The sequence below is a fragment of the Peromyscus leucopus genome, chromosome 5 (genome assembly GCF_004664715.2).
Source record: "Peromyscus leucopus breed LL Stock chromosome 5, UCI_PerLeu_2.1, whole genome shotgun sequence".
Classification (NCBI taxonomy): domain Eukaryota; kingdom Metazoa; phylum Chordata; class Mammalia; order Rodentia; family Cricetidae; genus Peromyscus; species Peromyscus leucopus.
Window position 1 is genome coordinate 129,167,185 of NC_051067.1, and position 15,106 is coordinate 129,182,290.

Here is a 15,106-nt window from a genome sequence, read left to right on the forward strand (position 1 = left end):
CGTCTATTCCTAGTTCACTGAGGAACAATATATCTTTTCTTAAAGCAACACATAAAGTAGTGTCTGCACTTTGATCTCTTGGGGGAAATAGATCTTACATTCAAAAAACTATTGGAGTAGAGTCTAGCTATAATTCAAAGCAATCTTTTGGGGCTCAATAAAGCTATAGTCTTCTCTATATACCTGTGTATTTTCTAAATTCGTGCTCAGTGAAGAACAGCGGTATGGAGGGCGATTTGGTGGTCTGGAATGGCTTGGAAACAAGGCACTCATTGGAAGCTAACTAGGGCGGCAGAGAGGCTCTGCAGAGACTCCTTGTGCTTGGGAGCTGAGGACACTGCCTGACCTAGCAGCACTCACCGCCTGGTCTATTTGGCCACTTAGTGTGCACTGTGAAACGCCAGGTTAGTTTGGTTTTTGCTTACGGAGTAGCGCTGCTCTTTGGGGTGGTGTGTGGGGGGTGGGTGTGGTGAAAAATCGAGACTCACGTGTCAAAACCAGAAAGCCAGAGCTGTGACAAGTCCCGCGCCCTAAGGTTGCAGAACTCCAGCCCAAAGCCGGCACACACCAGGTGGCAGGGATCGGGACGCGCGCCCCCGCCTGGTCCACGCGCGCCGGGGCCGCCACAACCTCACTCTCCGGTGGCTCCGGAGCGCACTGCCGGGCACGCTCTCTGGAGCTCGGGCGTCCGCGATCGCGCGTGCTAGGGCGCCGGCGGCGACAGGCGGGGGGCTCGGCGCTGCTCTGCCACCGGCTGCTGGCAGCCAGCGCCGGGGACCCACCTAGAGTGGCCCGGCTGAGCTGTGGGCGACCCACGGGCTTCCGGACCCTCGCAGCGGCTGTGGGGAGCTCGGGCCGCGGCTCCTCCAGCTCCAATCTGGGCGCCTGGGGCCACTCGCTGCCGCCGCCCATGGGTATCAGAGAGTTTCCCGGCGGCGCTCCCAGGGCCAAGAGCATCGCTGTGTGAGTAGCGCCCAACCGCAGGAGCGGGAGGGCGGCGGGCAGGTGGTCCCCAGCATCTGCTCAGCCCGCACTGCCACGCTAGGGGAGGGAGGAAGGGACGGTCGTGTGGGGCTGAGCCGGGGAAGTTTCAACATCGTCTCCTGGCTACTCGCCCCTGCTCTCGTTGCCCGAGGCGCCCAGGGGAGGGCGCGGGACCCGACGCCTAGGTTCCCGGGGAGCAGGGCATATGGCAAGCACACGAGGGGAGCAACCATGGGTCCCTCACTGGTCCTCACTGATGTCTCCCCTTCTCTGCCCTTGACTCATCCCGCCTTCCCGCGACCTCAGTGGCATGAGGAGGTCACCGGACGTCAGCCCGCGGAGACTGTCCGACATCAGCCCTCAGCTCCGGCAGCTTAAGTACTTGGTGGTGGACGAGGCAATCAAGGAGGATCTGAAATGGTCGCGCTCCGTGGAGGACCTCACTAGCGGGCCAGTGGGACTCACGTCCATCGAGGAGCGGATCCTGCGCATCACAGGCTACTATGGCTACCAGCCCTGGGCGACCAGCTACAAAAGTAAGACCCCCCCCCCCACGTAATTTCCCTGCTCACTGGTGGTCTCCCTGCCAGAGACACAGCAGTCGGGGAAGAGCTAAGGGAAGGACTCTTGCACCCTCCCTCCTGCACTAGGATTGGCAACTTCAATAAAGGGGCCTGGAGGCAGTTCTCCTGCCCTGAAGGCACTGGAGTGGGGGGGGGGTCGGGCTTTCTGTTACATTTTGTCTGCTTTCTGCTTCCCAAACACATCTTTACCGTCTTCCGCACGACACGTGTCCACTTCAAGTGATTCTGAGGGCACTACTGTTGTGGCTGTCCATGAGAAACGCTTCTGAGAACCAGAGTCCTTGTCTGAGTGGGTTTCAGATTGGATCCTGGTGCCGTTTGCCCAGGAGAACTCAAGCTTTGACGGCCTGGATTTTAACTATGTCTCTCAGACACAAACGATGAAGATTCATTGGACCTGGCTGTGTCTTTTTGCTTTAGGGCTGCATGGGTTCTAAGTGCGAAGATTTTATTTGGATCCTTCTTGATACTTAAGTGTCTAAATCTTGAGTGCCTGGGGCCAGGTGGGGTATCTCAAACTTTACCCTGGGCTTCAGCTGCTGACCTTGGTGGCTGTGATGAGCCATGGGGGTAGGACTTATTTGGTATTACCTATGCGGGTAGGACTTATTGGGTGGCATTTATTCTGTTTTCTTTGAGAGAGAGGGAGAGGGAGAGAGAGGGGGAGGGAGGGAGGGAGGGAGAGAGAGAGAGAGAGAGAGAGAGAGAGAGAGAGAGAGAGAGAGAGAGAGAGAGAGAGAGAGAGAGAGAGAGCTAGCCGCTGGAAACAAACTCAGGATATTGTTTGAGATATTATCAGGATCTTGTATCATACCTCTGTAGTTAGACACCGCAAGGAGATTGCAACTTGCCCCCTCAGTGGGTTTAAGAAGTGAGCATGACTCATTCATTTCTAAGAAAGTCTAGACTAACAGCTTGATAATTCTGAATGATTTTTAACCTTTTATTGCTAGAAATTACAGCATAATGTATTTGTTTTTAGGGAAATACTAGACATTTGCTTTATAATTTAATAATATTCACCAATAAGAGTATGTCTCTACTTAAATTATTCTTAATACCTTCTAGTCCAAGCACTTGGCTGTGAACTTGTTCATTTTGTTATTTGCAACAAAAGCACAGGATTTGAGTGCTTGATTTCAATGGCCTGATTTGACCTTAAAAGTCCATGGAGATAGTGCGTAACTCAGTGTAAAGCTCTCGGATGCTCCTGTGTCTCCCTGTCTCTGACTGTGCTGCTAAGACTGTTGCCTGTACTGGCTTTCCATGGCAGAAGGGAGTTCTCTGTCCCTGAGAGCCATTCAGCACGGGGTAGCAGGAAGCCAAGCCTTTCAGAACCCAGCTTTCCTGAGGGTGTGGAGAGGATCCCCAATCTTGCTGCTTTGGGAACTTCTGTTAGAAAAATAGATATTCTGTGTTTTGTGTCTACATTCTCTGCTTTCTTATAACTAAAGACAACACCATAAATTACAGGCTTTGAGAAGTCATCTCTCAGCCCCTGAAGTCATAACAAGGTTTATTTTTATGGTTCCACGTGTCCCTGGCTCTATGCACTTTGTGAAAGCCAGGGCTGAGGTTTATGACTTTGGGGGCTGGGGAGCAGCTATTGGGTATGATGTCTGTGCTCAACATAATTTATAGTAAGACCCAGGAAAGGCCACATAGAAAGTGAGTCTCTTGGGCCACCAACAATATTCCTAAACACCATTTTCCCAACACATAATTCCCTCTGAAGGAATTAGTGGAAGTAGATAAGGCTACGGCGGTTCCTGCCCTGTGGACAACACCCTCACTCTATTCCCTCTCGCCCTGTGAGGATTCTTTCTTCTTCCAAGGTATTTCCTTGCTACTAAAATGCTTTAGGTGACAAGTGACATTTTGATGAATTAATTGGCTTTAAGTTTAAATTTAGAGGCGCTGATGTTTTATTCATGCAGCAGAAGAGGTTTTAGGGCAGCGCTCTGCTGTTTGCCATTTCTACCCAACTCCGAAAATAATAGCACAGAGGCCTGTCCGTCTGTGGACGCCAGTTCGCCGCTTAGCTTGTTGTCTAATACATGAACTCAACAAACTAGAACTGACAGTGATTACAAAGTGAAGTGTGTGTGTGTGTGTGTGTGTGTGTGTGTATGTGTGTGTGTGCGCGTGCGCGCGCGCCTTTAGTGTCATTCTTCAAGTGCTGTCCACTTGTTTTTTGAGACAGGGTCTCTCACAAACCTGAATTTGATGAGTAGGTTAGGCTGATTGTCCAGCAAGCCCCAGGAAACTGACCTGTTTTCACCTCGCCAAGGCTAAGATTTTGGGCAGGTGACACCACACCCTGCCTTTTCATGTGGGTTCTGGGTATTGAACTCAGGCCCCGATGCCTCCAAGACAAATATTTACCCACCGAGCTACTAAAACAAAACTCTGGTTGTTAAGCTTTGGTTTAGCCCCAAGCTGTTGAACCTTGGCACTGTTGATGCTTTCTAGATGATTCTTTGTTGTATGGGGGCTGCCAGTGTTCAACAGTATCCCTGGCTCCTGCTCATTGGATGACAGAAGATTGCTGTCCTCCCTCAGTGGGCAACCAGAATATTTCTAGGCACAGACAGATATCTCCTGCGGGGTGAGCCTTTGGTTCAGAACTGCTTGTTTACTCTGAGCCCTAAGTTTGCACCCCAAGAAGCATGGCCTCTGGGTTCTCTTCATCTTTCTGGTCCCCTTAGATCATTCATTCCTTGGGATTTTGTGATGGATCAAATCAGAATAAGCAGCCTTCTAAATACTCCATGGCGCTGGATGTTCCTGCTGCTCCCATGGGTCCCCTACTTGGTTTAGGTTGATGATAGCTTGTAGAGAGTTTTCCAGCTTCTCCTAACAGCATCCTTTGCCTCTGTACCACAGGCCAGAGAAGAGGTAAATGAGTAACTGGGATGTTTTCAGATGTTTCCTTCTGCTTCCTTCTCTGATGTAGACATGGGTTGGGAGAGAGGTAAGATAGGAAGAAAGGGGGCCACAGTTGGGAGTGCCCCGTATATATGTGGACAGGCAGCCTGCAGCACCTGGCATGGTTGGGAATTGGTGGCTTATCTGCACAGGGAAATGGCACACCTTGAGATTCCAGATGGAACCTTCTGGTACTTCTTCACTACTCATTCTATGACAAGACACAGAGCCGGGCAGTGGAAGATGAAGTTCCTAGCATGGGTGTACCTTCATCTAGAAGCAAGGATGACACAGATTGCCTTAAACCAACAGCTACAGTGAGGCCAATGCGGGAGAAACCAAGAAATCATGCTTACACTGAGCAGGGACATTTCACTTCGTCAAAGGGTTCCCTAATGGCTTCCGCATGGTACGCTCTCAAACACTTTCCTAATAGAAGCACTTTTTAGGAATAGCTATGTGGAGAATGGAGTCATGCCTCACTGTGCAGAATTCTCTTCTGGGTCTCCTCACAAAGTGCCTGGGGTCTAAAACACTCCAAAGAGGGTTGATCGCTTTTATACGCACTCATTAATACTACGCAGTGCTAGTGTGTTGAGATAAACTTGAGCAGCGCTAGCATGTTGAGATGAAAATGATTTAATTTTAGAACGCTGGTGAGTTTAGTGTTAAGCCATTCATAGAGTGGAAGGCAGGCTAGTCCCCACAGGCTGCCCATCTCTAGCTCACTCCCCCCAGCCATGGGCAGTGTGAACTTGGGCCAGGAGCATGCAGGGGATGAGGGTGGACTGTTTGAAGTTTATAATCTGTAGGGCACTGAATGGCACCTGGTGCAAAGGACACTGATGCTTCTGGATCCTCTAGGCTCAAGCACTGTGGTGGCTTTGTATATGGTGAATAGAGTGTTTACGGGGAAGACCGTCTTCTTGATTGCTGTACCAGATGTTGTGTGACACAATTCTTGGAAAGCCATGGATAAATGCATATTCACCCCAGATAGGGAACCAACTACAGGCCAAAAGTAACCATATGACTGAAGTCCAACTTGGTAAACCCGTGAGTTTACTGGTATTACTCAGAGTGTGGTGTGAGGTTATGTACGGGAGCAGGGATAACTCAAAGGCAGCTATATCACTGAAAGCTACCCTAGCATGGGTGACAACTTGTGAAAGTTGCATCCCTGGTGCCTTCTGCAGAACTTGCAGGCAGATCAGCAGGTCAGAGAGTCTCTTCCATGTTCTGGGCTAGTCTGAGTCTCCTCAGTCCCTCCTATTTCTATAAGCTTAGGGAAGGGGGAGCTTTGTGAATCTTCTCAGTTTGAGGGACTTCCTGAGACTTTTGAGTTGCTTACTTCCTGGATCTTAAGAAACTCCCTCCTAGATTTCCTGAGTCTTAATGAGCTTTCTTTAAGAACTTTGCTTGTCTCAAGGAGCTTCCCTCCAGGATGGAATACTTTAACTAAAAAAAAAAATGGCTACTTCACACCATTTCAGACTGATCTGTGCGCATAGACTGCTAGCAGAGCTTCATGCACAATGAGGTGTACAGTATGGTTGAAGTCACTACAGCGTGGCTTCTGTGTGACCAAACCCTTCAGAATAACACCAATCAAATTAGCAGCTCAGAAATGGCCAGCTCTGAGAGACTGATGATTTGCTTGTAATATGCTCCTCTAAAATGGAACTGATGATATGGAATAGAAGAGATGAAAGACCCACAGGAAAGAGCAGGTGTGTGGCATGTCTGGGCATCATTGGAACACAGCACTTTCTCACATGCCAGTGCCTTCATCAAAGTTCTATTGCTGTAAAGAAACACCATGCCCACGGCAACTCTTATAAGGAAACCATTTAATGGAGGCTGGCTTACAGTTTCAGAGGTTTAGTGCATTGTCATCATGGCGGGAAGCATGGCAGCAGGCAGGCAGACATGGCCACTGGAGAGTTAGCTAAGAGGTCTACATTTAGATTGGCAGGCAGCAGGAAGAGAGAGACACTAGGCCTGACTTGAGCATTTGAAATCTCGAAGCCCACCCCCAGTGACACGCTTCCTTCAATGAGGCCACACCTCCTAATCCCTGTCAAGTATTTTCACTTACTAATGCCCGAGCATTCAAATATATGAGCCTATGGGGGCCATTCCTATTCAAACCACCACAGTCAGAGAGTAAATTTTGTCCTCAAATATAAATACACGTTAAATATTTACTAAGGTGTTCTGAGTTTTGAAAATGAGTACACAGAACCCGACGCTAAGAAGATGGCTCAGCCAGTTGTATCCCCAACACCCATGGAAAGACAGTCACGATAGCACATGCCTGTAACTCCAGCACTGGAGAGGCAGAGACAGGGGCATCCCTGGGCTCACTGGCCAGTTATTCTAGTAGAATTGGTGATCTCCAGATTCAGTTAGAGACTCTGTCTTAAATAAATAAGGTGGGGGGTGTATATTAGTCAGGGTTCTCTAGAGGAACAGAACTTACAGAATGAATCTCTGTATACAGACCAAGGGGATTTATTAAAATGGCTTACAGGCTGTGTGTGTGGTTCAGCTAGTCCAACAATGGCTGTTTATCAATGGAACTTTCCAAGAATCCAGTAGCTGTTCAGTTCATGAGGCTGAACGTCTCAGCTGGTCTTCAGTATGCGCTGGGATCCCAAAGAAATATATGCTAATGCCGGTAAAAGAATGGACTCGCCAGTGAGAGCAAGTCGGCAAAGAAAGCAAGCTTCCTTCTTCCATGTCCTTTATATATAGGCTGCCAGCAGAAGGTGTGGCCCAGATTAAAGGTACATTAGTCCCATCTCAAAAGATCTGGATTGATAGTGGGTCTTTCCACTTCAAATGATTTAATTAAGAAAAATCCCTTATAAGTGCACCCTGTCACTTGGGTTTCAGTTAATTCCAGACAGAGTTGACAACCAGGAAGAACCACCACAGGGTAATTGGGGAAGACGGCCAAGTGAAGCACTGGCCTCCATACATGCATGCAGGCACGCACGCACACACACAAATTCACACACACACACACACACACACACACACATACACACACACACACACACACACACACACACACACACACACATGCAGAGCTTTTCAGGAAGTCCCATGCTCCCCACCTCTCTCAGGTGATAGCCAGCTAGGTGACACAAACCCTTCCAATCGGGTGAGGGGTTCACTCTGGTCTCCAGGGAAGTCTCTTTTCCCAGGCTCTCCCACTGCGCAGGAATGTCTCCCTGTTTGGAAGTCTCTCCCAGGCTTACAGACCACTTGGTTGACCATTTCTCTGTGCTGCCGGAAACAGTCCAGTGAGTTGTATTAAAATAGTGAATCTATCTGTGTACAAGCCACTGACCTTTGCTGAGCACCTTCCTTAGTGTATGATGAGGCTCACTTGAAGGAGAGCTCTGCCCCTGAGGGGACACTCACAGGTCCTTTGACGTGGTTAAGGAGGGCTAATGTGGTTGAGATCCCAGCTGTGTGCCTGTCACTCACCACTATCAACCTCTGGTGTTCCATCTACAAAGTGGGGGAGGGAAACAAGCCTATAGCCTTCTTCTTGAGACCCACCAGACCAAGACACTTTTGAAAGGCTGACAGTTCACAGAAAGCCCAGGAAACAGGGAAGCTCCGTTAGGCAAACAAGCCAAACCCAGAGGCTGTGGTCAAGTCTGGGGTGGTTTCAGGAATGAAGGAGATGTGAAGTGGTTCTTCTCTGTCTGTGTGGGTGGGAAGCAGGGGAGAGAGGACTAGAGAAGCCAGCAGGTGTGTGGGGCCACAAGACAGCCATGCTGCTTTCTGGGTCTGTCTCTCGTTTTTTTCTCTCCTAAATGAAGGTCATGTTGAAGCTCCTCCAAGTCCCCAAGATACTGTTGCTCTCATGTCACAGCCCCCTTGTCCCCATGTCCTGTGAGCAGAAGCCAGATTTTATTTGGTGTGGTTATGGGCTTCTCCCTGGAGAAGGTTCTTGGGCCATTTTTTCCTCAGGTCCACGCAGGAGAAGACATGCTGTACCAGTTCCACCGGTCTCCTTGCTGTGGCATGGACAACCTGAGGGAGGAAGTGTTTATTTCAGTGCTGGGTTCAGCACCACCAGGGCAGAGCAAAGCAGCTCACATCATGGGCCAGGAAGCAGAGAGAGGGAGGAGCTGGCACTCTGCTGGTTTCCCACCACCCCCTTGTATTCCATACAGACCCCCATGGGGTGGTATTCCCCCACAATCAGTAACCCGCCCTCTTTAATCTTCTCTGGAATTGTACTAATAGGCACACCCAGAGGGGTGCCCCAGTCTCTTAGGTGATTCTAACTCCAGTCAAGTGGACAGTGACAATCACCACCTCACGGACCAAAGAATGCTTAACTGGAAGGAAGAAACCGCTACGGGCTTCTGAAATAACTTAGGCACAGAGCCCCAGGGCACCCCAGTGATACTCGGGCACACCAGGTGAATTAAGTGTTTGCTTGTCCCATGTCAAGGCATTAATGTGTGTGTGTGTGTGTGTGTGTGTGTGTGTGTGTGTGTGTGTGTGTGTGTGTGTATGCGTACACGTGCACATGTGAGTATTTACATGTGGAGGCCAAAGATCAACCTCAAGTGTCGTTCTTCATGTACTGTCCCCTTTCTTTCTGGGACAGTGTCTCTTGGTGGCCTAGAACTCATCAAGTGGGCAAGACTGGCTAATCAGTGAGACCCAGGGATCCACCTGTCTCCATGCCCTCAGGGCTGGGATTACTAGAATATTCCACTGTGCTCGGCCTTTTTACACAGGTCCAGGGGATCGAACTCTGCTCCTCATGTTTGCATGCCGAGCCCTCTGCTGCCTGAGCTCTCTTCCCAGACTGATACATATTTTCCCCATAATGTTTGGTCCACCACATTAGTCAGTGTGCACCTATCAGTGGAGGGAGGGCGTGACTGCAGAATCCCAAAAGGACCCCACGATTAGAAGGTTGGTAAGTTATTAGGGTGAGTGATGGCAACAAACCTCTGAACAACTGCCTAGGGCATGGCCACAAATGCTTCTTCTTCGCAGCTTGGGGTAGCTTTGGTGTAAGATGCTTGTAGGGGATACAGTGCTTCGCTAAGATGGTTTGTAGCCCAGAAGGCTACAGGCTGTTTGGGACTCCTGGATGCTGAACTATTTATTCAGTGTAACTTCTCAGACAGGTTCCTGGTTTGACAAATGTTTTCCTGTGACATTCAAATCTTCTCCTAGGCAGTGCGCTGTATCATCTCTGATACTGGACTAGATCTGAATCTGTTAAGAAATTATTTTTATCCTCCTCACTATCTACTGGCAATAATAGAGTCTATAAAAATCCAGTATGTTCTAAAAGTTTTATTCAAGGCAGGGAAGAAAGTGCTTCCTAGTGTATGTCAGCTCAGGTTTCTTGTATCTCATTTTAGAAACTGAGCTAGCCCATTTTCAGTAAAGACATAAAATGCCACCTTCTTTCTAAGAGTGGATACAGTTACGATGGTGGACATGAAAGGGTTGAGTTTGGGCAACATTCCGTTCATGCTGTGCATGTGTGGGAGTTTAATAAACATTTTCATGATGGGTGTACATTGTGCTATCATTCAATACCAAGGAATGACTTCCTCCTCCTCCTCCTCTTTCTTCTTCTCTCTATCCAAAATTCACCTAAGAGGGTTGGGAAAATGGCTCAGTCGGTAAACTGTTTGCTGCACAAGCATGAGGAAAACATCCATTGTCAACCTCTAGGCTCCTCATGCACACATACATACATGCACATGTGGGTGCATACATGCACATACACACACACACACACAAAACTGCCTTAAGAAATGTTTTGAAGATTATGCAAATATTGTAAACCAGAATAGCAAACTTCAAGAGCCTATCCACACTGTCTCATTCTGTCAGCAATTTATCAAATATTGAACACGAAATATTTCAGAGGTTATCTGATTTTATGCAGTAGATATATTTTTAAAGTCAGTAGTTGGGTGCATATAAAATATTTAAGTCATTGGAATTTAATCTCTTTTAAAAAATGTTGGTTTTATTTTATATGTGTGGATGTTCTGCCTGAATGTTATTCCTGTACACCATACTTGCATGCAGTGTCCTTAGAGGCCAGAAGGGGGTGTTGATCCTCTAGAATGGAATTATAGAGAGTTAAGAGCAGCAGTGTGGGTGCTGGGAACCAAACCCAGGTCCTCTGCAAGAGCAATAAATACTCTTAACCACTGAACCACCTCTCCAGCCCCTAGAATTTATTCTTAACACCCCAGGGAATGTGGTGCTATAGATGTATAAATATGTTTGTTCTGTCATAGACAACGTTTATCTAGTGATCATCACAGAATACATTTGAGGAGTTTCGGTGTAGGGTCCGAGAGTAGAAGAATGGGGCATTTTCTGCTGTGCTGAGTGTAAAATGCCCCCTTGAAGGCTCGTGTGTTTAAGACTTGTCAGTCACCTCAAGGGGCCTTTAGAAAAGATCATGAGGGCTGATTCAATCAATGGTTGGACTAATCTACAGATAGATTTACAATTTGATGGCACCATTGCCAGGTTTAGGAAGCCTAACTGAAGGAAGGAAAAACTGAGAACTGCCTTGGAAGTTTTATCCGAGGACCCTTCCTTCTCTTTTCCTCCTGTCTGCCAGGAAGATAGATGCTTTTTTCCAGCCCTTCTGCAAAGATGTTTTTGCCTTTCCAACAGTCTAAGCATAGTGGGGCAGCCAAGCATGGACCTCAAGCTTTCAGAACTGTGAGCCAGTGGGAATCTTTCCTCCCTTAAGACACATTTTTTTCTCGAGTATTCCTCACAGCAACAGAAAACTAACACACACACACACACACACACACACACACACACACACACACACACTTGCTTTTCTGCCTGGCCTCATCATCGTCGTCGTCGTCGTCGTCGTCGTCGTCGTCGTCGTCGTCATTGTTGAGAAGTCTAAACCAAGGAGAAGTCTCAGAAAAATGACTTCATAGGATTCCAGACACTTCTATGGAGCAAGTCTTTTGTGAATCCTTTCAAAGCAGACAAAGCAACAGCATATAAATATCCTTTTACTTGCAAATGCATACCTGTTCACTCACAGATCTATCTACCATCATCATCATTATTCATTTATTCAGTCATTAAAGACCCCCACTGCTTCTGCAGGGTAGTTATCCCATCCATTCCTAAGGTCAACATGTGTTGTACATGAGGTACAGTCACATCTCAATCTATAAATTGGATTGGTTCCCATACATTCTTTTCTTGTTCTGGGTCATCTCATAAGTGCACTACATGCCATATACATATATGTCTTGGGGTTAATTTGGATCAATACTGAGCAACTACAGACTAATCTCTGTATTATATAAATAATAGTACAAAATACTCTCTTGTATCATAACTAGTTAGACTCAGTGTGAGAAAGTGTTAGAGCAATGATTCTCAACCAGTGGGGTTGCAGCCCCTTGCGGGCATCTAACAATCTTTTAACAGGGATTGCCTAAGACCATTGGAAAACACAGATATTTATACCACCATTCATAACAGTAGCAAAATTACACTTATGAAGTAGCAACATAAGGAGCTGTATTAAAGGGTTGCAGCATTAGGAAGGTTGAGAACCTCTGAGTTAGAGGGACATAGGTAAGCAGGGAAAGCCAGCAGGGTCCCTGAGATTACAGCTTCTTGTTCCCAGAAGACATTGTCAGGACAGAGAACAGAAAGGCGTGGGCGTGGGTATCTAACAGAACAAATGGGGAAGAGGGGGATCCAGGGCTCCACAAAGCATCCAAGCCAGAGTCCACTTAGCAGACCTCCAGCTTTAGGGCCCTTCCCATCCCTTTCTTCCTTCAGCTTGCTCTTCTGTCTTTCTCCAAGGTTCAAGTTCCCATCCATTCCATGGATCAAGCTCTAAGATTCCCCTAGATTCCTGCCAGCACCCTCATTCAAGTGGAGGTTTAAGCTTCAGTGAACTCATTTTCTCTCTTCTTCTGTAAACTTTCTTTCTTGTGCTGTAAACAACATTCTAATTTGTTGGCAAAGCCTAAAAGATCAAGCATTTTTCTCTTTCTAATGAAATCATGCAACAGCAAAGATTTTTGACTGGGTCAATGAGATTAAGCTCCATTTTCTTTGCTGATGTTTTCGGCTGCAGGCGACAGTTTCCTTTGCAGAACCTAACAAAGCTAGCCTGAGACTTGTTTCTTCTCTAACTGGGGGTCTGTTAGGAAGAATATCAGCAGGAATTCATGCAGGTTGTGATGCACGTCCTGCACCCCTGTTCTCACCTGGGTGGCTGTGCATCCTGTGGTCATACTTTCTCCAATTCCTTTAGGTGAGAACTCCCACGTCCAGAGATGTCATCTTTGAAGTGATTCTCACTGTTGGGAGTGAGACTGACTAGATGGGAGTGTAGTTTCTAAGTGAATATCCATTTATCTTTGAAACCCAAGCATCCTTGATCGGCAGCTCCTTGCTTTAGTTAATCCTGGAGTCACATTCCACAGGTGTGTGCATCTGGGACTGAAAGACTTCGCTGAGTGCCAGTGCAGACTGAGATGGGCTCATGGGAATGTCATTTAGCAGGCTTCTATCTTCCTGATTGTTTGCCTCTTTTTCTTTTCTTTGTGAGGAGCATGTAAAACCTGAACCCATAGGAAAGCTGTGTTTCTGGGGAGACACCAGCTTATCCTGTTCACTAAGAGGTCTAAGGTCACTGGAGTCAGGACCTAGTCATGCCCTTAATTTCACCATGACCTTCAGCTTCTGTATACAGAGGGAGGTGGCTTAGGCACTGTGATCCCCTGGCCATCTAAAGCCAGATAAGAGGCCAAGACCCTGGCTGTCTTCCCGGGTGTGAGGTCTCTTTTCCAGGCTGCTGTGTGTAAGACTGCCTCCTTTTCTATGTGCCATTGCCTGGGTGGCTGACTTTCAGGGAATGATTTAAAAAAAAAAATTCTGGAGGCGATTTAGAAAATTTGCTTGCTGCAGCTTATGGGATTTTTTTTTCTTTTTTAAAATAGGGCCATCTTCTTGAACTTCATAACCCTTAGTATGGTTTTAAGGGAGATTGCCCTCATCCTTAGCAGGTAAAGGACTGGATGCTACGTCTGTGATGAGCTTTCAAACAGTTCTGCATAAACAAGTGTCAGCAGACAGATCAAAGAACACACAAAAAGCCATGGCAACAATTTAATATTTGGTGGATTTAAGCAATAGCTGCCAAGCTTCCTGGCAATGGGGACACTTTTGAAATGAAACTATCATCATTTCAGTCACTGGTGTAGCATAGTTCAGGCTTGGGAGGGAAAGTTATATGTATTTAGCTCAGGTTATTATATCAAAATTCAGTTAAAAAAAAAAAGCTGGCAGAATGGCATGACTCTGTGTTCCCTGGAAGAAAGAAATTCATCCCACCCACCAGCCAAGAACTGCTGCCATGCTGCCACATGGAGGAAGCACCCTTGGGACCCTTGTGCTGCCCTCATTGCCGGGGTGAAACTCCCAATGAAAGCAACTTAAGGAAGGAAGGAAGGCTTTTTTTTGGCTCACATTCTTACAGTCCATCATGGTGGGGGATGCATGGCGGCAGGAGCACGCGGCAGTTGGTCACATGACATCCACCATCAGGAAAAAGAGAGATGAACGCTGGTGCTCAGCTCACTTTCTCTTTATTATTTAGTCCAGGACCCCAGCCCATGGGATGATACTGCCCACGTTCGGGCATGCTTTCCCCTCCTGAGTTAAACCTCTTTAGAAACACCTTCACAGTCTCACCTAGAGGAGCACCTTCTAGGTCCTTCTAAATCCCTCCAAGCTGACAGTGAAGAGCAACACAGCCATGCCTACGGAACCCCTGCCTCTACTTCCTTCTGAACCCTGAACCAGTCACTCTCCCTCCAACAGTGTGTCATTGTGCACTGACGCATGGCAGGCTGCCCAGTTCTTTTAATGAAGGAAATCTACTTTTCTGGCAATTTAAATTTTCTAGCCCGTCTCATCAGCTGGTTTAGCCTCTTGTGCCCTAAGACACAAAAACATGTCCAGATTGGGCACCTCGAATCTTGTTTTTATTTGTTCCCACTGCCCTGTCACACCCCCTCCCGACACCCCCGTGACTGACCTTCTTCCCCTGAATAGTGCCCCCTCTGCTTTCACGGTACACACATTGCAATGTCCTTTCTTGTCTTTTCCCTTAGATTTCTTCTGCTTTCATAGTGCCTTTTCTACCTTCAGGTCACCCCACAACTAACAAACGAAAATCTTGATTCTGCATGTGGGAGAAGACATGAGACATGAGCTACTCGGTCTGGCTTATCTCACCTGACCTAGTGGACTCCAGCTCCATCCATTTTCCTGCAAATGACAGAATTCCACTCTCCTTGATGGCTGAGTCAAACTCCGTCATGTGTATGCAAATGTATGCACTCTTGTGTACTGCATTTTATCTATCCATTTGTCTAAGCTGGTTCCCTAGCTCGGCCGTTGTGAACTGAGAAGCAGTGAGCAGATGTGTGCATTTATTTCTGAGTTATCTTGTGGGTTTGTCTGAAGGTTTTTGTGTGTGTGTGTGTGTGTGTGTGTGTGTGTGTGTGTGTGAGAGAGAGAGAGAGAGAGAG

General features: G+C 47.4%; 1 protein-coding gene across 1 annotated transcript in view; it reads left to right on the top strand.

Annotated features, from left to right (window-relative positions):
• Nucleotides 1–586: 586 nt before the first annotated feature.
• Nucleotides 587–15,106, top strand: part of Slc35f3 (solute carrier family 35 member F3) — a 258,681-nt gene continuing 244,161 nt past the window's right edge. Inside the window, exons 1-2 of the mRNA XM_028889790.2 lie at nt 587–963; nt 1,291–1,520. Coding sequence (XP_028745623.1) covers nt 911–963; nt 1,291–1,520 — 283 coding nt within the window. The 5' untranslated portion in view covers nt 587–910. The remainder of the gene's footprint in view (nt 964–1,290; nt 1,521–15,106) is intronic.